Source organism: Heteronotia binoei, chromosome 10 (genome assembly GCF_032191835.1).
Source record: "Heteronotia binoei isolate CCM8104 ecotype False Entrance Well chromosome 10, APGP_CSIRO_Hbin_v1, whole genome shotgun sequence".
Lineage (NCBI taxonomy): Eukaryota > Metazoa > Chordata > Lepidosauria > Squamata > Gekkonidae > Heteronotia > Heteronotia binoei.
In genome coordinates this window covers 14,609,747-14,633,426 of record NC_083232.1, presented here as the reverse complement: position 1 = coordinate 14,633,426, position 23,680 = coordinate 14,609,747, and the positions used below count along the sequence as shown (strand labels likewise).

At 47.2% G+C, this 23,680-nt stretch overlaps 1 protein-coding gene across 1 annotated transcript in view; it reads right to left on the bottom strand.

The window, feature by feature from the left end:
• The window catches only part of LOC132578151 (sodium channel protein type 5 subunit alpha-like), a 431,998-nt gene that overhangs the window by 109,924 nt on the left and 298,394 nt on the right, over positions 1-23,680 (bottom strand). Inside the window, 2 exon segments of the mRNA XM_060248007.1 lie at positions 6,266-6,389; positions 17,107-17,253. Coding sequence (XP_060103990.1) covers positions 6,266-6,389; positions 17,107-17,253 — 271 coding nt within the window.

The following is a 23,680-nucleotide window of genomic DNA, read 5'->3' as shown; positions in this document are numbered from 1 at the left end:
GGGAAGCGGAATATAATGCAGGGCTGCCATTTGGATGGACACCCCATGCCTTTCAAAACAGGCAGTCTCGTGCTGAAGAGGCAAATGGAAACATTAGGCATAATGTTGAAGCCTCAGCTGGTGGAGCTCCCTGAGGAGGTTAGGGCCCTGCGAGAGCTTGCACAGTTCCGTAGGGCCTGTAAGATGGTGCTCTTCCATCAGGCACTTAAAAATTAAGATCACAGGCTACAACAGACTCTGAAACAACTGGGCCACCTCGAGCATGAACCTAAGACCAGTCTTTTTATAGAACACCCAGCTGGAGCAACAGAGTAGAAAAAGCTTACAGATCATCATAACACTTGAAATGGTTTGACTTGTTTATGTCTTTATATTTTAATGCGATTTCATATCTCATGTCTCTGCAGGGAAATGTAAGCCGCCCCGAGGCCTGCTTTCGCGAGGAGGGCGGGATATAAATTGAATAAAATAAATAAATAATGCAAATCGAGTCACCATAGTGGAAGCCCTGACCTGGATAGCGCAAGGTAGCCTGATCTTGTCAGTTCTCAGAAGTTAAGCGGGGTTCAGCCCCGGAGAGTATTTGAATGCGGGGACTCCAAGGAATACGAGACTGATTCCACATTCACCTTGCTCCGGGGCAGGCTTCCGTTTCTGTGTGGAGCAAGCTGGCGATTTCACACCACTTGCTCTGCGCCGCCATTTTGTGCGGGGCAAACCCGCCATTTGCCGTGCCACAGTGTAAACCTGAAAAAAACCAGGCTTACACTGCGGTGTGGCAAATCGTGGGTTTGCCCCACGCAAAACGGCAGCATGGAGCAACTGGTGCGAAATCGCCAGCTTGCTCCACACAGAAACGGAAGTGTGCCCCGGAGCAAGGTGAGCGCGGAATCAGCCACAGAGTTACTACACGGGGAGGGACAGTGGCTATAAGGGGAGGGACGGTGGCTCAGTGGTAGAGCATCTGCTTGGGAAGCAGAAGGTCCCAGGTTCAATCCCTGGCATCTCCAAAAAAGGGTCCAGGCAAAATAGTTGTGAAAAACCTCAGCTTGAGACCCTGGAGAGTCGCTGCCAGTCTGAGAAGACAATACTGACTTTGATGGACCAAAGGTCTGATTCAGTATAAGGCAGCTTCATATGTTCATATGTTCATATGTACACAGAGGCAGACACTGGCAAGCGACCTCTGAACATCTCTTGCCTTGAAAACCTTATAGAATCACCTAGTCAGTTGCAATGTGATGGCCAAAAAAAAATCTAATGGGTTAGTCTGGATTTGCTCTACTACTTTAATGCGTTACGAGTTTTTAGAATCATATGATGTATGTACCGGTAAAATATAAGTTGCTTGGTGCTGCAACTGGCAGACTTAAGCAGAATAAAATCTGATATTCAGATTTAAAGTTTTGTTCGAGAAGCCTATAATATCATGATGTGACTGCGAATTTTCTGTGCAAAATGCAAGTACACAGTGATGGGCAAAAGGATAAGCATATGCAGGCCTCAGTTCCAGTGGGAGCTCACAGGAGCACAGCTCTTGAACCTTTCTGAGAGTTCCACCTCCTTGTCCATTGAAGAGCATTGCAGCTGCATAACAATCCCTGGATGAGCTCCACCACCTGTTTTTCGATAAAACAACCCCTGAGCATATGCATGCAAATACGTGATAAATGTGTGTCACAAAAAAATGTGTTTTTCATCGCAGTGCCCTGTGAGTGTTTGCAGATCCCAACATTTTGCATAAATTCAAAACCAGACACATTTTCAAAATTCTAATCCAAAATTTCATATTTTGATTTTTAGCACCATGAACCATTTAAGACACAGACCTGAAACTGGAGTTTGGATGGCAAATTCTTAAGGCAAATCTCATTCGATTTAACCCAGCTGAGTCCATGCTACTTTATAGACCTGGCATCTCTCAAACCTCTAAGCACCTAAATGTGTGTGCGTGTAAAGTGCCATCAAGTTGCAGCTGACTTATGCTGACCCCAGCAAGGGGTTTTTGAGGCAAGTGAGAAGCAGAGGTGGTTGGCCATGGCCTTCCTCTGCAGAGTCATTCTTGGTGGCTTCCCATCCAAGAGTTATGGCAACCCAACAGGGGGCTTTCAAGGCAAGTGAGAAGCAGAGGTGGCTAGCCGTTGCCTTCCTCTGCAGAGTTTTCCTTGGTGGCCTCCCATCCAAGAGTTATGGCAACCCAACAAGGGGCTTTCAAGGCAAGTGAGAAGCAGAGGTGGCTGGCCATTGCCTTCCTCTGCAGAGTTTTCCTTGGTGGTCTCCCATCCAAGAGTTATGGCAACCCAACAGGGGGCTTTCAAGGCAAGTGAGAAGCAGAGGTGGCTAGCCATTGCCTTCCTCTGCAGAGTTTTCCTTGGTGGCCTCCCATCCAAGAGTTATGGCAACCCAACAGGGGGCTTTCAAGGCAAGTGAGAAGCAGAGCTGGTTGGCCATTGCCTTCCTCTTCAAAGTCTTCCTGGGTGGTCTCCTTTCCAAGTCCTGCTTCCTGCTTATCTTTCAAGATCAGATGAGATCATGCTGCCTTCCCTCCCAATCACCTAAACATAAACTGATGAAATTCACAGGTTTCAATACATCTGTAAAATGCAAAATGCAAAGGAAAAAAATAGTTTTTTTAAAGTCCTATTTTCCCCTTGAAAACGCTAACAGCCCAGAGAGCACGGTTTCTATTAGCAAAACCTTGCAAGGGGTTAAAGGGTTAAATCATCTCCCTGTGAGACTGAATTTAAATTGGAGTGGACACATCTGCACAATTTGCTTTTTTACAGAGGGACAAAGACCCATGATGGGTTCGTGTCCTATATCTCTTAGTAGACACAACCGGAGAGTCCGGCAGAATAAAAAATTAGAAGACAAATGCTAATTTTTGTGAGCAAACAGACATTCTGCTAATGTCCTATTAACTATGGTGTCACTGCAATTCTAAGCAGAGCTCCTCTGAGCCCAGAGTTCTTTAGAACTTAGTTACTCTGAATTTGACTTCAGTGGACTCAGAAGGAGGTAACGCTGCATAGAATTGTGCTGTTAGCTTTGCTGTGGCTTCATGTGAAGCTCAGTCATAGACGTCCTTGATGCTATGTACTTGTTGTGTTCAGCGTTCACTGTTAGTACACCTGAGCTTGAATCAGGCTTCCATTATTCTCCAGGATCCTGATGCCTTCATTCCAATTGGCTGTTCTCTTGGAACCGGCCAATCAGGACATGAGGCATTTCTACCAGGAAATGCAAATGAAGGATCCTGGAGAGACCAATAGGAGGGATTGTCGCCGACTGAAGGGGGCATGTTTTACTCAACCACTGGGCATATATTGAGTGGAGTCGCCTGCGCTGTTAGTGACTGTTTCTTCTTGTATAGACTGTTGCTGCTTACTTAACAGTTGACTGAACTAGCTTCATCTCTACTCAGTAGAACAGCTAGATTCTAGTCCAGTAGCATTAAAGAGATCAACAAGGGCATAAGCTCTCAAGAGCCAGAGTTCCCTTCAACAAAGCTTTGAGTCTTGAAAGCTCATACCCCCTCCTCAAACCGGATCTTGTAGAGCCAGTTTGGTGTAGCGGTTAAGTGTGCAGACTCTTATCTGAGAGAACCGGGTTTGATTCCCGACTCCTCCACTTGCAGCTGCTGGAACGTCCTTGGGTCAGCCATAGCTCTCATAGGAGTTGTCCTTAAAAGGGCAGCTGCGGTGAGAGCCCTCTCCAGCCCCACCCACCTCACAGGGTGTCTGTTGTGGGGGAAGAAGATAAAGGAGATTGTATGCCGCTCTGATTCAGGGAGAAGGGCGGGGGTATAAATCTAGTCCTCTTCTTCTTCTACAGTCCTACGGGACTCAAATCTAGCTCTTCTACTGCAGACCAACATGGCAGCCCTCTGAAAAAACTATCTTTACTCAACGGTGTGCTTACCACAAAGCAGGCTAGGTCAGGATACAGGCCAGATCTTTTTGCGTGCACATGGAAACTTATGCTTAGAATCAAACTTCAAAGTGTGCTGGCACACGAAAGTTTATGGCCAGAATTAAACTTCAAAGTGAGGCTCTTTAGCTTGATGAAACATTGACTGAGGGGTGACATGACAAAGGTTTACAAGATTATACATGTGATGGAGAAAGTAGAGAAAGAAGTACTTTTCTCCCTTTCTCACAATGCAAGAACTCGTGGACACTCAATGAAGTTGCTGAGCGGTTGGGTTAGAACAGCTAAAAGGAAGTACTTCTTCTCCCAAAGGGTGATTAACACATGGAATTCACTGCCACTGGAGGTGGTGGCAGCTACAAGCATAGCCAGCTTCAAGAGGGGATTGGATAAACATATGGAGCAGAGGTCCATCAGTGGCTATTAGCCACAGCGTACTGTTGGAACTCTCTGTCCGAGGCAGTGATGCTCTGTATTCTTGCAGCTTTTTGCGGGGGGAGGGGGGGCACAGTGGGAGGGCTTCTACTGTCCTGGTCCCACTGGTGGATGTCTTGATGGCACTTGGGTTTGTTGGCCACTGTGTGACACAGTGATGGACTGGATGGGCCATTGGCCTGATCCAACATGGCTTCTCTTATGTTCTTATGGCCCCGCTGGTGGGCCTCCTGATGGCACCTGGGTTTTTTGGCCACTGTGTGACACAGTGATGGACTGGATGAGCCACTGGCCTGATCCAACATGACTTCTCTTATGCTCTTATGTGTGAATGTGCATGAAATCTTATACCTAGAATTAAGCTTCAAAGTGTGTATGCACATGAAAGCGTATACCCAGAATTAAATTTTGTTGATCTTAAAGGTGCCACTGGACTCAAACATTGTTTTAAGGATTTAAAAGTTCACCTGCCTGCCAAATTGTGGTTTCACAAACAGGTTGTAGTTCTGACAAACTACGTAATTTGGACAAACTATGGTAACATGTTATGTCTGAACTGAACTATTGCGCATTCGGTTTATAGGTGCCTAAGCTGTTATGTTTGCCAAGTGACCATAAGATGCACCTAGTTTTTAGAGGCGTTTGTGTGAATTTAGAGGTGTTTGTGTGAATTTTTTGCAGTATTCGCTCCTTAAGACGCACACACTTTCCCCCCACTTTTTTTTGGGGGGGGGGGGGAAGTGTGTCTTATAGAGCAAAAAATACGGTACCTCTGGGGTCACTGGTTGGGGGACAGGTGGTACGGGGTTGCCAGTTCCAGACAGGGAAACTCTTGGAAATTTGGGGTGGGTGTTGGGGAGGACAGGGATGTCAGTGGGGCCCAATGCCATAGTATCCACCTTCTGAAACATCCACTTTCACCAAGGAACTGATCTCTACAGTCTGGAGCAGTGTTCCCTCCGCTAGCTCATAATTTTTTAGCCTCCAGCTCACATATTCTTCTCTTAGCTCAGGAAATATGGCCCCGGAGCAAACTAATTGATGCAGTAGCTCACACCTTTATTGCTAGTAGTTCAAGAAGTAGAATTTTTGCTCGTAAGATTCCACAGCTTAGAGGGAACATTGGTCTGGAGATGAGCTGCAATTCCTGGAGATTCCTAGGTCCCACCTGAAGGCTGACATCCCAAGAGGAAGGGATTAATCAGTGTACTTCTGCTTCTCCTCCTACACACCTATGTCCTCATACCTCTACACAGATATAGATTCATGTACTTCTGCTTCTCCTCCTACACACCTATGTCCTCATACCTCTACACAGATATAGATTCATGTACTTCTGCTTCTCCTCCTACACACCTATGTCCTCATACCTCTACACAGATACAGATTCATGTACTTCTTCTTCTCCTCCTACACACCTATGTCCTCATACCTCTACACAGATATAGATTCATGTCCCTCAAGCTAAGGTTAGGTGAAAACACCATTTCCTATTGCAATGCTACCAGACCCATCAACCACAGATGTCTGATCCAAGAAAATACACAACCGGGAAAGACCTTGAATCAATAATCCTGTAATTGTCAATCAACCCATTCCTTTTCCAATATGCAACCCTCATTTATTGTCTAAAGCAGGGGTAGGGAACGTTGGCTCTCCAGATGTTTTTGCCTACAACTCCCATCAGCCCCAGCCAGCATGGCCAATAGCTGGGGCTGATGGGAGTTGTAGGCAAAAAAAACATCTGGAGAGCCACTGTTCCCTACCCCTGGTCTAAAGTGACTCAACCGCCTATGCGACTCCTCCGATTCTGCATCGCAGCCCCAAGATGCACTCAGTAAGCTTCTGACTTGTTCTTGACATTTTACAGTGAGGAAAAGAAAGAGGGCTTCATGCTTACGTTCCGGGAAGCAGTCTTCAGGCTCCATCATCTCTTCTGCCAGTTCCGGCATCTGTTCCAGAAGATCTGGCGGGATTGCCAAATCCACCGTACTTCCTTCCGAAAGGCTGGTCTCTTCAAACTTCTGGAGGGAAGACATAGGGGCAAACGGTGAGAAGGAAAGAAGAAGGGAATAAAGATGAATCAGTCTTCTTATGGGAGATGCTGTAGAACAAAAGCAAGCCAACAATGATTCTGCTGGTAGAGAAGGGTGGATTTCTCCCCCCCACAATGCATTTCACTTAATATCTAGAGAAGGTTCAAAAGCGATAGAGGAGCATGCTAAAAATGGGGGGGGGGGAATGCATCAGTGAGGCAACAAGGGATGCCAGCAAGCCTGGAGAGGGATGTCCTGTCCCTTTTATAGAGACCTAGGTGTAAAAACGAGCGGCCAAAGCCTTTCAGGTAATAACATCACCTGGTCAATACCATTCCATTGAGCCTCTATTAAAGACAGAGATCTGGATGGCCCAGGATGGCCTGATCTGGTCAGATCTTGGAAGTTAAGCAGGGTCAGCCTTCGTTAATACTTGGATGGAAAACCACCAAGGAAGAGTCCAGGATTGCTATGCAGAGATGGGCAACGGCAAACCGCCTCTGGTCTTCTTCACACCCCCATGGGAAAAAATGGAAAGGTCCCCTGTGCAACCACCAGTCGTTTCTGACTCCGGGGTGACATTGCTTTCACGACGTTTTCACAGCAGACTTTTTACGGGGTGGTTTGCCATCGCCTTCCCCAGTCTTTTACCCTTTCCCCCCAGCAAGCTGGGTACTCATTTGACCGACCTCGGAAGGATGGAAGGCTGAGTCAACCTTGGGCCGGCTCCCTGAACCAGCTTTCGCTGGGATAGAACTCAGCTCGTGAGCAGAGAGTTCAGATCACAGTACTGCTGCTTTACCACTCTGCGCCACGGAGCCTAATGAGGGATTACACCCCCATGAGGGATCGCCATAAGCCAGCTGCAATTGGATAGCATTTTCCACCCCCAAAGAGACAGAACTTGTTGCCCTCCAGCCAGCTGGCAAACCGACGGGCAACCATTTGTGATGAGTTGGGGGACACTTCACCATAGGAATGGGCCTGCTCCACCCCCAAATCCGCACCACGAATCGGTTTAGGTGGCTGGATGTCCTCCAGTCTCTGAGCAACATAACCTGGGGCCTGTGTGGCATATGAAACCTCTACCATGATGCCCCTGTGCAGGCCCACCCCTCTGTTCCATCCCCTTACCTGTAAGTGGCAGTGGAGAAGACTCACATAGGCTGGGTTCAGATGGGCGGTTTAAGGCACTCCAGGGATCACCGGTGAGTGCCTCCCAAAAGCGTGTCCCAGGGCCGACTTGCCCACTAGGCAAACTAGATGGTTGTCTAGGGTGCCAGCAGGGTGGGGGCACTGAATTCGGCCTCCCTCCTAGGCAAACACCGAGTTTGCCCCCCTGTGCCTCTTCCTCAATGTCCGGAAGGGCTATCGAGTGCCTCCCGGCTGTGTAAAGGCGCCCCCCACTGATCAGCAGGGGGGCGCCTTTACGCAGCGGGAAGCAGCGCTCCATCTCCCTTCCAGTCATTGAAATTGACCTGGGGTGGGGAAGGGAGGGAGGAGGCAGCAAGGGGGGGTGCGGCACCAGGGGGAGGTGCGGGATGCTGTGGAGGGGGGCAACAGGCCACCCAGTCTGCCTGGGGTGCCATGCAACCTCGGGCCGGTGCTGTGCCTACCACCCAGCTCCTGCCCTTGACCAATCCCCGACTTACCAAGAGCTGGCTCAAAAAGGTACCACTTTAGCACATCTGAGGCACCTCCCTGGGTGTCTGGACTGCTGGGAAGTGCCGGGAAAGCACCTGGGGAGCTGCAGACAGGGCGCATGAGCGCTCTGGATGCTTCCCCTGGGGCACCTGTGGCCCATCCCTATTTCTTGGGCCATCTGGAAGCTCTGGGGTGTTCCGGTTTCTGCTGGCTCACTTCTGGGGTGGCACACCGCTGCCCTGAGATGGTGGTCTGAACTCAACCACAGGGGACCGAAGAAAGACACCCATTACGTCAGGAATGTGCTGCTGTACCCAGAACTGCTGGTAGCAATGGGTGATGTAGCCCCTGTGGATATGGATGCTGCTTTGCATATTCATCAGCATGGACCATGGATAAGTTGGGGGAAGGGCTGTAGTGGTAAAGAGGGCTTGATGAGCGTATGTGTGACATAGTCTGCGTCAGGCTTGTCTGGAGATATCGGATTGGCTCTATGGTGGTTGGACTCATGATATCCATTGGTCAAATCCATTTTGGGGGGTGGGGGCGGGACCCATTCTGACATTATTTGGGCATCAGTACCGGGAACGGAAGTAGCTTCCAAGATGCAAGCAGAGGATAAATGTCACAGCATTGTAACAAGATGCATGAAAGGACTGGGTTGGCACAGAAACTGAGGCTAAAACGAGATGCTATCTGTAGTTTGAGCTGGGCCCGGGTTTCCCCGATCTAACCCTGATCTCTGCACAGTCAAAGCTGAGGCTGAGGAACTAAAGCTCCTATGTGCCTAGTGTCCCAATTGTGCTGGGAACCAAACTGTGGGGGAAGGAGCGGTTTCCACGTTCCCTTTCAATTTCCCCAAGGCGAAACATCTAGTTTGGGCCTTAGAGCAATTTCTCACTAAGACCAAAAACCTGTGACTGTCTGGCACTTCAGACCTGGAGTCCGGGGAGTGTCACATGACTGAATCTTTCGGGGGGGGGGGGGGCGGAAATCCCTCTGCATAGAAAACCAGCTTATCAGGATGACTAAAACCTTCCTTCTTGTTTTCTACCTGCCGGCATTTTAAATAATTATTTATGTTTATTCAGATTCCACATTAAAATGTATATAGTTACAGAACAATAGAATACAATAACAAGGAGAAGACTGGTGAAATGGGTAAGGAAAGAAATAGTGACACGAACTGTAGAAGAAGAAGAAGAAGAGGTGGAGGAGGAGCTGGAGACTGGATTTATATCCTACCCTTTACTACCTGAAGGAGTCTCAGAGCAGCTTACAATCTCCTATTCCTTCCCACAACAGACACCCTGTAAGGTAGGTGGAACTGAGAGAGCTCTCCCTGAACTACCCTTAATCAGAACAGCTCTGTGAGAACTTGTGACTGACTCACGATCATTCCAGCAGGTGCATGTGGAAGAGTGGGGAATCAAACCTGGATAAGAGTCTGTGCTCCTAACCAGTACACCAAACTGGCTCTCTTTTCAGGTGATGATGATGATAATGATGAATTGGATTCATACCTTGCCCTTCACTTGGGAGTCTCAGAGCGGTTTACAATCTCCTTCCTTTCCTCTCCCCACAACAAACACCCAGGGAGATAGGTGGGGCTGTGAGGGCACTGAGAGAAGTGCTCTTGAGAGAATCACTCTGAGTGACTCAAGGTCACCCAGCTGGCTCCATGTGGAGGAGTGGGGAATCAAACCAGGTTCTCCAGATTAGAGTCTGCCACTCTTAACCAATGAACCAAACTGGCTCTTGACAAAGTGTTCGATTAAAACGACAGCTTTAGTTATGTTACAATGACATCTCTCTGTCGGTTTTTTTGCATTTGGTGGGTGATGAAGAGTTACTGAATGACACAGAACAAACAGAGTGCGAATCTCCATCCATGGTATGGACCAAGCGCAGGCTCAGTGCCTTGACAGGAACTTGGCCGCCGTTGGCACACTCCACGCTGTGCTTTCAATTCATTCAACAACCTTGACCCACATCTGCCATGTTCAAAGAGTGCATAGTGGTGTGTGACCCTGAATCCCGTGCAACAACTGGGATTCTTTTGCACGCGTGCAAGGGAATCCTTAGCAGATACAGCCGTGCATGAACGGTTTCCCAAGGGAGAATCAATAATCTTGTACTAAAGGCACAACGCGAATCTTTGCTTTGGGTCAACACGTTGTCGCAGCCCAGGTCAGTTTGGTATAGTGGTTAAGTGTGCGGACTCTTATCTGGGAGAACCGGGCTTGATTCCCCACTCCTCCTCTTGCAGCTGCTGGCATGGCCTTGAGTTAGCCATAGCTCTCGTAGGAGTTGTCCTTGAAACGGCAGCTGCGGTGCAAGCTCTCTCAGCCCCACCCACCTCACAGGGTGTCTGTTGTGGGGGAAGAAGATATAGGAGATTGTAAGCCCCTCTGAGTCTTTGATTCAGAGAGAAGGACGGGGTATAAATCTGCAGTCTTCTTTTTCTTTAATCATCTCCATGAGCACTGGAGCTCTCGCTGCTTTCATTTCTGGCATTCCACGAACCAAAAGCCTCAGCCCCATAGCTCCAACCTGGAATCTCAAACGGCCTCAATTTGGACACAGCTGCTCGACTCAGCAGAATCTGAAAGTGCAGAAGACTTCTGCATTTCGCTAATTGCGGCCTCCAGCTGGTCTCCCCTCCTCACCCCAGAGAGTTCCAATGAATCCATCAGGCAAGACAACAGAGAGAAAACACCACCTTTAAGAAGCTAAGATGAAGGACACAAATAATAGCTCGCTGGAGATTTCGAAGCAGAAATCTTCTAACCTGGCCCCCCCAAACCCTTCGTGATGCAGATGAAAAACGTCTAAGCGAGTGATTATTGGGCTGCTGCAGATTTCCTGAGAACAGACACGGTGAGAATGAAGGCAGCCTTTCCAGGAATTGAGGACGTGTTTCATGGCTGGATTATGGAGGCAGCGGTGATGGATCCTATTAGAAAGGATTCAAGCAGCCTAGTCCACAAAACCCAGCTGAACTGAAGACCTGTTGGCTTCTAAGAGACTGATCTCCAGTAAAATGTCCCAGATGTCTGCAAATGACCATGTCTGCCCCTTCCCTTTGAACTTACTCTGGACTGAAGATGTACCATCTGAAGGGTCAGTGGAACCAGTGGGTTTTTTTGGGGAGGGGGGGGCGTAGGGCTTTTTTTGTAGCAGGAATTCCTTTGCATATTAGGACACACCCCTACGATGTAGCCAATCCTCCAAGAGCTTACAGGGTTCTTAGTACAGGGCCTACTGTAAGATCTTGGAGGACTGGCTACATCAGGGGTGTGTGGGGAAGAGCTGCCCTTTATTTCCTTGCCCTAAAGTTTTAAGCATCGATTCCCCCTAGCAGGGTTTTTTTGAGCAGGAATGCACAGGAATGCAGTTCCGGCTGGCTTGGTGTCAGGGGGTGTGGCCTAATATGCAAATAAGTCCCTGGCAGGACCAGATCTACATGTTTTTTTGAGGAGAGGCAAAATTAAAAAAATGATGCCCCCTTAAGGGCCCATTCTATCTTACGGGCCCATAGAATAGAATGGACTCCATACCCAACTTGGTGCCCCCCTCTGCCTCCTCTAGGTCCGGTTCCTGGTGAAATTTCCCTGCAAAAAAGTTTTATGTGAAACAATGGTGCCACCAGAGGGTGTGGCCTAATATGCAAATGAGTTCCTGCTGGGCTTTTTTAACACAAAAAAGAGCCCTGCCCCCTAGCATTTTATTTTCCAATTCAATCCTCCGTTCTCTTGGTAGAACCTTTCAGTGCAAAAATTTTGGGACTCCCCCCCACCCCACTGTGCTATGCAAATGTCCCAGGTAGAAAAGCAAGACATGTCGAAGCGCAGGCTTCTAAAGAAAGAGCAAATGCATTCGTTGAACTTAGCAGGCCAACAGAAATAAATAATCTGCAATGTGCCTACACCTCAGCCTGGTACAGAGACAGTGTCAAAGAGAAAGATGTGAATATTTTGCAGGTCTCAGCAATACAGCCCCAGGAGGGAGGAAGAAACCCAAAAAAGGAAGAGTCTAAATGAAAACAATGCACGGAAAGGAAAAAGAGCCGATTAAAAGGGAGCGGTGTAGAAGGGACAGAGGGTGGGAGTGAAAGGGTTTTTAACTGATTATTTATAGAAATGACAGTGAATGGGTTAGATGTAGGACCATCAAACATGGCTGCCAGGTTGCGGTTGGGAAATACCTGGAGATTTAGGAGATGGAACCTGGAGAAGGTGGGGTTTGGGGAGGGGAGGGACCTCGGCAAGGTACAATGCCATCAAGTCCATCCTCCAAAGCAGCCATTTTCTTCATGGAAACTGATCTTGGCCATCTGGAGATCAATGATCACAGGGGCTTTTCACACTTACCAGTGGAAACCGGAAGAAAATCGGTATTGTGCCGCCCTGGAGTAATGAGGGATAGGGATGGGAATTTCAGACATATGATTTTCTTTCCGGCAGGGTTCCGTGTCTGAAGCGAGCCATTTCACACTGTTCTGCTTTTATCTCGCTTCCAGGAGCACTGGCCCTTTTTGCACACACCATCTCCAGCTTTTTGGGGGGGTGGAAACTTCGGGCTACGAGCGTTATAGCGCTATAGCACGATAACAACGTATCAAAACAGAAAATAAAAATCTCAATGGAGCCCAGGCATCCCAATGTCAGTACTCTTGCACCATACTGATATCGCGCTATAGCGCTAGAATCCTTTTAGCCTGATGTTTAAAAAAACAAACAAACGGAGATTGTGGGGCAGCCAGCAAAAAAAGTCATGAAAACGGCCAACGTTCCTGGAATCGCTACTGGGGATTTCAAACAGCATCCCATAGCAATTACAACCTGGAAGGAGGGGCTGAAAATTTTTTGGGAACGTCAGGCTACGAGCGTTATAGCGCTATAGTGCGATAACGATGTATCAAGACAGAAAATAAAAATCTCAATGGAGCCCAGACATCCCAATGTCTGTACTGTTGCACCATACTGATACCTTGTTATCGTGCTATAGCGCTAGAACGCTTTTAGCCCGACGTTTAAAAAAACAAAACAAACGGAGATTGTGTGCCAGCCAGCAAAAAAAGTCATAAAAACGGCCAACGTTCCTGGAATCGCTACTGGGGATTTCAAACAGCATCCCATAGCAATTACAACCCGGAAGGAGGGGTTGAAAATGGAAGGGAACTGCTCTTAGTAAAAAGCGAGTCAGGCACCGGGACAGCTGTGGGACTGAAAAGGTAACAGTATTCTGGTAGCAGCCAGTTACTGAATCGGATCTGTCTGAAATGATAGCAAAAACCCATTACTGTTCAGTAACTGGCCAGCTGCCATACCGGAATATTTAGGCTTTGTGAAAAGCTCATAGCAGGAGGTTTCCAGGTGCCACCTGGTGTTGGCAACCTTGATCATTTATGATGACCAACACAGATGGAGGAATAAGGTAGCCAGTTCTGGATCCTTCCATGATTTTTTTAGTTTAAAGTTTCTGGTCTTTCTACTTATGCATATAAAAGGAAAACATGGAGTCCATCTCAGCGGTTTAATATGGAGGAACATGGGCCATCCATCTGAACACTGCCTGTACTGTCTTAAGGTGGCTTTTCAGAGGAAAGATGCTTTCCTCCAATGCTTGCTGCCTGGAGTCACAAGGAACCAAACCTGGACCTTCACAGTGTAGCAATCTTCTCCGTGTCTCTGCATGATTTACTGCTCTGATCTTTCTTTCAGTCAGACTCTATTGGGATCAGTTATTTTGTTCAGTCCTGGTCCCAGGAGTGATTTGGTCATTTTAAATTGTTCTCAATGTGGAGGCACAGCAGAATGACTCGTCCTGACTTCCCAGCACAGCTTTCCATAAGTGCTAGTTTTGCTCACTTTAGGATTCATGCTGAGATCAGTGATTCATGCAGAAGCACAGCAGGGGGACTCCTCTTGAGAATTCTTATTTCCACATCATCTACTGGTAAAGCTTTTCAGTCATAAGAGTGACATACATCCCATTTTTATATTTAAAAAAGGAGTAGATCTTTAGGCCACAAGTCTGGGGGAAATTATTTAGGGGTATTCATTCATTCATTCATTCATTCATTCATTCATTCATTCATTCATTCATTCATTCATTCATTCATTCATTCTATTTCTCACCCGCCTTCCCCACAGGTGGGCTCCAAAATAAACGATGCAATCCCAAATACAACCCTTCCAAATCTGTTGAATCCAGTCAGTTTAGAACAATGAAATTCTGTTTGGGAATGAAGACAATATTGGATTTATACCCCACCCTCCACTCCGAGTCTTAGTCTCAGAGTGGCTTACAATCTCCTTTACCTCCCCCCACTCCCCACAACAGACACCCTGTGAGGTAGATGGGGCTGAGAGAGCTCTTCCAGAAGCTGCCCTTTCAAGGACAGCTCTGCGAGAGCTATGGCTGACCCAAGGCCATTCCAGCAGCTGCAAGTGGAGGAGTGGGGAATCAAACCCGGCTCTCCCAGATAAGAGTCCACACTGGATAGACTTGGACATCCAGGTCACTGGGTAGAAGGGGTATAAATAGTTAATATTTTTTTTTTAAATAGTCCTCTGAAGTAGTGAACATTTCCCCTGGCTTGAGGTAGATGCCCCCCTTGACTCCGTGAGAGGGTCTGGAACTCATCATAAAGCCACGGGCCCCAAAATCATCATTCTAGTACTGCCTCTCCCTCCTGTAGAAGCTGCAGCCCCAAGCTTGGATTTTCTTGGAGAAAGAATTCTTCCCCACCCCTAGAATTTCAACCATCCACAAGTTGGGGGCAAATATCTCATAATTAGCCACTCCTGTGTAACATCTTCTGAATTCTGTTGGACAAATTAACTGTCTTGAACCCTTCCTCAATAGACTAGGCCAGGGGTGGCCAAGGGTAGCTCTCCAGATGTTTTTTGCCTACAACTCCCATCAGCCCCAGCCATTGGCCATGCTGGCTGGGGCTGATGGGAGTTGTAGGCAAAAAAAACATCTGGAGAGCTACTTTTGGCCACCCCTGGACTAGGCAATTCTGTCAAGAATAATATGCCCTACACAGGGCAGGCCAACGTCTGAGATCATCCGCAGAGAGACCAGGCTATCTTGTCCTTCCCGGCCTTATGACACCTCCCAGAAGTGGCTCACCCAACGAATGGGATTGGCGCTGTTCGCTGCCCGGAACAGATTTGTCTTCAAAAATAGCATCCTAGGCATTACTCTTCCATGATGGCATCTGTCACCTTGTGTGAACTTCCGCCTCGCTTTCCGCTTTGCCGTGGAAAGGTGCCATGTTTTCTCAACCCCTCTTGAACTGTCACAAATAGAATCCAATTATGTTGTGTTCTACGAAGATGGCATTTGTCTTCGGGGACAGATTCATTTAAAGGTGGGGACAGATACGGAGTTGGCTGTCACTGCTGCTTCCTGTCAAGATGGCATTCAATCCATCAAAGGAATGTCCCAGTTCCACGAAGAATTCCAGTCACAAACAGGTTCCATTTTCTGGTTCCCCCCCCCCTTTAGTCTTGATTCAGAGGAGGGTCCCCGTACAATGACACGCTCACAAAGCAGTTCTTTTATCTTTTATTATTATTTTTTTTAAAAAAAAATTCAAACTTCAAACAGGAAGGAAATAGAACATAGGACCATAACGGTGGCGAATCTCCAGATAAGCACCTCTAGAAGGATTCCAGATATCTAAAAATGTGTCCAAGCGCAATTATCGTCAATATGCCATAAATCCCAAGGTGGATAAGGCTGTACGGTGAGCATTTATCTCTCTAGTGTTGTAATAGAAGCAGTTCTTGTCGGTTTTAAGGACTATCTGGACAGAGCGAGAGGACATGCTATTTTGCGGAAGTCACTTTCCGCCAATGGCTAAATATTCCACATTAGCATAAACATGAGGTGATAGTATAGTATTATATAGTAGGCTTCCCAATCCCCAGGTCCCAGCGGGGGATCCCCCGTTTTTACAGGCTTCCCCCTGCCCCCAGCCAGCTGGCCGGCGGGGGAAGCCCCACCCCCACAGTCACCATGTAGTTTTAGAGCTCCTGCAGGTTTAGAAACCTGCAAACAGGCCCGTTTTTAAAATGTGTGCCTTTAAGGCTGAGCAGGAAGCAGGAAACAGGAAGGGCTTCATGGGAAAGGGTCAGTAACAGTTTCCTCGGAGAACGGCCCCTCCCTTTCTTTTGCTTTCGTTTTCAGAGCAAGTAAAGTTCTGCAGGAATAAGACCCAGTAAGTATTTGTGTGAGAGAGAGGGAAGGGGCAGGGGATTCCTTGGTTTGGAGGCCCTCCCCCCCTTTAGAAAGCGTGGGTGGGGAGGGAAATGTCTACTGGGCACTCTATTATTCTATGGAGAACGATTCCCATAGGGAATAATGGGGAATTGATCCATGGGTATTGGGGCCTCGGGGGGGGGGGGGCTATTGTTTGAGGTAGAGGCACCAAATTTTTAGTATAGCATCTAGTGCCTCTCCCAAAAATACCCCCCCAAGTTTCAAAACTATTGGACCAGGGGGCCCAATTTTATGAGCCTCAAAAGATGGTGTCCCTATCCTTCATTATTTCCTATGGAAGGAAGACATTTAAAAAGGTGTGCTGTCCCTTTAAATGTGATGGCCAAAACTCCCTTGGAGTTCAATTATGCTTGTCACACCCTTGTTCCTGGCTCCACCCCAATGTCTCCTGGCTCCACCCCCAAAGTCCCCTGGCTCCACCCCCAAAGTCCCCAGATATTTCTTGAATTGGACTTGGCAACCCTATTATAGAGTGAAATACTACTTACAGCCATTTTTCTTCAGGGGAACCGATCTTTGTAGCCCGGCAGTCCACTGTAATTCTGGGAGCTCTCCCCATCCCACCAGGACGTTGCCAGCCTTTCCTTACGGACTGGAGAGATTGGTTTCCAAACCCACATGCAGGTCATGCCCTGCCCCACGATTGCCCCCTGCCCTGTCATGCAGCCCCACCTCCATTTTGACCACATGCACTACTGAACTCAGGCAACAGATGGCATGCAACTGGCAAGCAGGTGGGCAGCGTGAGCCGTGGACTGGTTACCTCCTTTTGCCCAGTGGGTGAGTCCAGAGGGTCGTCCTTCGATGGCTTGTCCGTGTTGAGCTCACTTAACTCCTCGCAGATCTCAGAAGCCTGACTCCGAACGGCTGGGCTTTTGTAGAGTTGCCCCTTCGTTGGAGGCAGCTTGTCCTGCTAGGAGATAATCCTAGATGGGTTTGATTTCCCTTTTCTCGCATCGCGTGCTCATTGCAAGAAGCAGAACTTTCTCCCATACACCGAGACGCACACCCAATGAGAAAAGGAAAACCGGCTTCCAATATTAGATGTAGCACTTTAGGGCAGTAAAGGGGAAAGAATCAAGAATACATCTTGCCACTACCGTTACTACTAACACGATAGGGTTGCCAGCCTCCAGGTGGGGTCTGGAAGAAGAAGAATTGCAGATTTATACCCTGCCCTTCTCTCTGAATCAGAGACTCAGAGCGGCTTACAATCTCCTCTATCTTCTCCCCCCATAACAGACACCCTGTGAGGTGGGTGAGGCTGAGAGGGCTCTCAAAGCAGCTTTCAAGGACAACTCCTACAAGAGCTATGGCTGACCCAAGGCCATTCCAGCAGGTGCAAGTGGAGGAGTGGGGAATCAAACCCAGTTCTCCCAGATAAGAGTCCGCCCACTTAACCACTATGGCTGACCCAAGGCCATTCCAGCAGGTGCAAGTGGAGGAGTAGGGAATCAAACCCAATTCTCCCAGATAAGAGTCCACACACTTAACCACTACACCAAACTGGCAGGAGATCTCCCTCTTTTACAACTGATCTCCAGCAGGCAGAAATCAGCTTCCCTCAAGAAAATACAATATAAGTAACTGGTACCGATGCACAAATGGGGAATATATACAAAAATCATCTGTCAACAATAAAGATATTCACACTTTTAATGTGTGTACATGCATTTGATTTAGTGCAAATACAAGACAAAATAAGGACAAATAAAAATACAAGGAACAGAAAGGTATCTGTACTCCCCCAACTCGTGCACTATGAAATTTCTACATAGAGCATATTATAGTCCCTTAATATAGTGCTGGCAGAGGTTTAGAGCATGCGTTGATCCGTGTTTGAAACAAAGTCACTGTGGCTCCAAAAAACGGTGAGAGAAGAGGCTGACAAAAAACAGAACAAGCAAAACCGTGAGGATTCCTTTCTATACGGTTCCTTATTCTCTCCATGACGACATCATGAGCAGAACTGCTAAGAATTCCACCCTACAGCACTTAGCTGTGGACTGTATTAAGGCTATGCTCTATGTAGAAATTTCACAGTGCATGAGTTGGGGGAGTACGGCTATCTTATTGTCCCTTTGTATTATTATTTGTCATTATTTTGTCTTGTATTTGCACTAAATCAAATGCACGTACGCACATTGCAAGTGTGAATATCTTTATTGCTGACTGTTGATTTTTGTATATATTCCCTAGAGAAAATGGCTGCTTTGAAGGGTGGACTCTATGGCATTGTACCATACTGAGGCTCCCTCCCCTCCTGAGACACCACCGTCTCCCGGCTTCATCCCCAAAGTCTCTAGGTATTTTCCAACACAGACCTAGCAACCCTATAACACGATGTCAAGTCTTTAAAAGCATCAGACATGGATGGACTGAAACAGAAGATCGTTCTGGTCCCAGAGTGACTGCCATCCTTGGGGGAGCTCTGTACAACTTGGGTCTTAGTAGCTTTACTGGATCTTTGACTTGCTTTGCGCTACCCATTCTGATGGGCCTGGTCACCGCATAACGTCCCCCTTCCTGCTAGAAGCCCTTGCGCAACAAAACCCCACACAGTTTCAGGTGGGTAGCTGTGTTGGTCTGCAGTTGAAGAGCAAGTGTCAAATCCTGTAGGTGTCTTAACGTCCAACAGGATTTCCTGTTTTGACTCTCAAAATCTTGCTTGTTTCGAGGCACTACTGGACATGAATCTTAATCTAAGATACCCCACAGATTCTATTGGCACTTTCGCACACCCTGAATAATGCACTTTTAATATACTTTGAATGCACTTTAGAGATGGTTTGCAAGTGGATTTTGCCATTCCTCACAGTAAAATTCAGTTGTAAAGTGCATTGGGAATGAATTGAAAGTGCAACTTGTGTGAAAGTGCCCTATGTCTCATTCTGCTTATTTCCCAGCCTGGCAGGCTTTCTCTTGGCTTCTGGGTCATATCCAGTGGGGTATAATGCCATAAGAGACAACATTCCAAAGTAGCCTTTTTGTCCAGGGTTGCAATCACACACGCTAAATAATGCACTTTCCATCCACTTTCAAAGCACTTTCCAACTGGATTTTGCCAGTTCATACAATAAAATCCACTTGGAAAGTGCACTGGATGTGGATGGAAAGTGCATTATTTAGTGTGCGTGATCGCTCCTGTCTGGAGTTCAGTTGCAATCCCAGGAGATCTCCACCCACCCTTGGAGGTTATGGATCAAAAACACTCTGCTCCAGACACAACAAAAAACAATGTAGTAATTGCCAGTCATTTGTGTACAAGTATATAAAACATACAAACCTTATATATAAAATATGGACTACAGTTAGGGTTGCCAAGTCCAATTTAAGAAATATCTGGGGACTTTGGGGGTGGAACCAGGAGACTTTGGGGGTGGAGCCAGGAGACATTAGGGGTGGAGCCAAGATCAAGGCTGTGACAAGCATAATTGAACTCCAAAGGGAGTTCTGGCCATCACATTTAAAGGGACGGCACACCTTTTCAATGCCTTCCTTCCATAGGAAATAATGAAGGATAGGGGCACCTTCTTTTGGGGCTCATAGAATTGGACCCCCTGGTCCAATCGTTTTGAAACTTGGGGGATATTTTGGGGAGAGGCAGTAGGTGCATGTACTGAAAATTTGGTGCCTCTACCTCAAAAAACAGCTCCCCCAGAGCCCCCGATACCTGCGGATCAATTCTCCATTATTTCCTATGGGAATACATCTCCATAGGGGATAATAAAGTTCCCAGCAGGCATTTCCCTCCCCTCCCCCCGCTTTCTGATGACCCTGAAGCGGGGAGAGGGCCTCCAAACCAAGGGATCCCCTGCTCCCACCTGGGGATTGGCAACCCTAACTACAGTAGGTTGATCCAGTCCACCATTTCAAATCTTCCTCGAGTCCAAGGATGAATAAGTTGAATCCAGAAAGCTTCTTTGTTATCACTTTTGGAATGGGGCGAAACCAGACTCCAAGGAGCTTACAATCTTATTTGCAAAAAAACGCTTGTATTTATATGGAAATCACTGCAAACATTCCTCAGTAGCCAAAGCCTGCAATAATTATACAGGGAAAATCAGGCTACTGAGGAATGTTATATTTGGGATTTGTATATTGTATATACTTGTACACAAATGACTGGCAATTGCTAAATTGTTTTTTGCTGTGTCAAGAGCGGTTTAGTTTTGATCTGCATTCTCTACACAGCAGTTCTTTGTATGGACCACTTGGAGGCTGGCAACTCTGTTGTCTACCTTTACCTTGGGATGACTGAGCTGGAAATAAGTTTGCCAGCTCTGAGCTGGGAGGCATCTGGAAATTTTGGGGTGGGGCCTGAGGAAGGCGGAGTCTGGGGAGGGCAGAGTCTTCAATGGGGTACAATGTCATAGGCTCCACCCTCCAAAGCAGCCAATTTCTTCTGGGTAACTGATCTCAATTGTCTGGGGAGCAACTGTATTAGTGAGAGATCTCCAGGTGCCACCTGGAAGCTGGCAACCCTAGCTGCAAAGTCACCCTCTCTCTCTCTCTCTCTCTCTCTCAACACCCCCGCCCCACTGCTACTGACACGTTAGTAAAGATTTGTCTGTTTGCAAAGATTTGCCAAGAAGGGTCTTAAAAGAGGGATTTCTGCTGGTTAAAGAGTAATTATAAGCAGAATACATAGTTTTCCTTCATTCTCTTTAATTCATACTTCTTTCTTGTGCTTCATTGCAAGCACTAGAGAAGTACCAGTACTCTCTCTCTCTCTCTCTCTCTCTCGGCTTGACTTCGCAGTGTTTCAAAAAACATGGAAATCCACCCAAACCCACCTCAGTGCCTGCTCCCCGTATTGATCTTACAGTTACCACACTGTAGGAGGTGGGAGATAGGAAACGGAAAATGTTGCAAAGGAAAAATGGTTCCTTTTGCCACGGAAAAAACACTGAAGACAAAGAAAGCTCTTCGGTTAAGTCATTTCCCCTCCCCTTTTAATATGTCAATTTTCTCAGATTGTCAAGTTCCTAGTAACTGCCTCTTTCCAAAGGCCTTTTTGATCCTCAGTAAATTAATTTAAAATTAAATTACTGATTTCTAGCTGCAAAGGTCACGGGATTCAATGTATATTTTAGCTTGTAATACATTGAATTATTCATGCCACAGACTTGTACCCAATGTTTAAGAATGTTCTCTATGTAATTGCCCAGCATAACTCTGAACCAGGTCGGCACAGGCCAAAAGATCGCTCTGTCATCAGAGAAGTCGGAATTTTGTCTCTGTCAGAAAATATATCCGCTTCAGTCGATAAACATGCAAGGGGGGGGGGGGGAAACCTTCCTCTTTGATGCCAGAAATCAGCTGGATAAACTAGAAAATATTGGCAGTCCTCCCCACAAAAAAAGAAAGAAAGAAACGATTGCAAATAGTTTTATTCACGCAGCACCTTCTGACTAATTGATGCTTAAAGTGAAGTAAAAAAAAAATTCATCAGTAACACTTGGAAGCACTTTCCAAGAAACAGAATGAAATGGAATAAGATACAAAATCTATTTGAAGAGCAGAGAGAACAACCAACTGGAAGTCCTGTAACAGAACGTGAATTTGCTCTCCGGGATATTAGAAACTCTTGATCCAGTCAGTGTCTCCAGTTTCATCTAACTACCGAAGAGGGACTGAGGATTCTTACCTCACTACCAGTGTTCCCTCCAAGCTGAGTTAGCGTGAGCTAGCTCACAGATTTTTAGCCTCCAGATCACATGTTTTTGTCTTAGCTCAGGAAGGAGGACCCCAGAGCACACTCATTGATGCAGCAGCTCACCACTTGAATGCCAGCAGCTCACAAAGTAGAATTTTTGCTCACAAGACTCTGCAGCTAAGACGGAACATTGCTCACTTTCAGGGTTGCCAGCCCCTTTCGTGGAGGTTGGGGGTCCTTTGATGCCAGGCTCCGCCCTCCCGATCAGCTGTCTGGCATCTGTAGTGAGTAGGGTTGCCAGGTACCTCTTGGTAAACTGGGGGAGGGGAGAGAAAGAGGAAGGTCAGGGTCACCTGACCAGCATCACGGAGGAAGTGAGGTCATCATGCCAGCGATATTCTGATATTTGGGCAAAAACTCGGTGGTAGAAGCTGGTTTTACCATAGAGTTTTTGCCCAAATACCGGAGCACTGCAGCATGGGGATGTCACTTCCTTTGTGATGCCAGCAATGTGGCCTGGCCCTTCCTCTGTTTCCTGGTAAGTCCCTGTAATGTACTCAGAGATGAGACGTGCTGAAGGCAAGATGCTTTATTGGATGGTACATCACAGAACAGGGCAACGCGGGCCGGGACCCGCTTTATATACATTCAACCCGGCACAGCCCTCCAGCTGGCCAGTCCAATCCTGGCCATTCAAACTTCCCGCCACTGATCTTGATTGGCGGAGTCTTTTCCCGCGCTGCGCAGGGCGACCTAGGGACTTCCCCAGGTCGCCTCTGCTGCATGGCCGCGCGGTGCTTCAGTTAATCCCGAGACACTACAGTCCCCATCACCACACGTCTGTTGTCAGGAGGGGCCTAGCAACCCTACTCACTACAGATGTTAATTATCTGCCCCCAGGCCTTTCCCTTCTGCTTTCATCGAGCTGATTACAATAGGGATGGTACCTCTGATTCCTTCACAACATTCTTTATGATACCCCTCCCACCTTCTGACTGGGATATAGGGTTGCCAAATCCAATTATAACTTTCAGATTAACAACAACAAAAAAAATTCAGATTCAGCATGCTCAATCCTCACTAAACAATAAATGGATTTTTGGGGGGGCGGGGGGGTTAATCTCCAAAATGATTGTTTTCTGCATACCTGGGCAGTTCCCTGCTTCTATAGAACCCCCTATCTTATCTGTTGGTGGCCTAGATTTGCTGCTATCCAACAAACAGGGAGTCACCCTCCTGCTACTGGCCCCCAGGCTCTCAGTGCTGCTCTGCGAAGCAGTGAGAGCAAAGTGGGTGTGAAGAGACTGAAATCGACGCTCTAGGAATTTTCCAAATCTCTATTGAAAACATCTCTACGGTAAAAAACCATAGAGATCTGGAGAATCCCTAGAATGTCACAAGACGCCATGACATCACTTCTGGTTTTTTAGTGCATTCATGCCTCCCAAAGCTCCTGGGGGTTGTAAAATACGATAAAATGATTTGTCACTGTGCTTGCTGGTTTCAAGAGTCTGAGAGAAAATAATGTAATATCTGGGAGAACAGCCAGAAAACTGGAACCAGACACCTCTGAGCTGCTTTTCTCTCTTCTGGGCAAAAAATCAAGATACCTGTAGTTTCTCTCAGTAAGTGGAAGCTGATTGGGTGTTGTTTTTCTGAGTGAGAAAACAACAGGGGA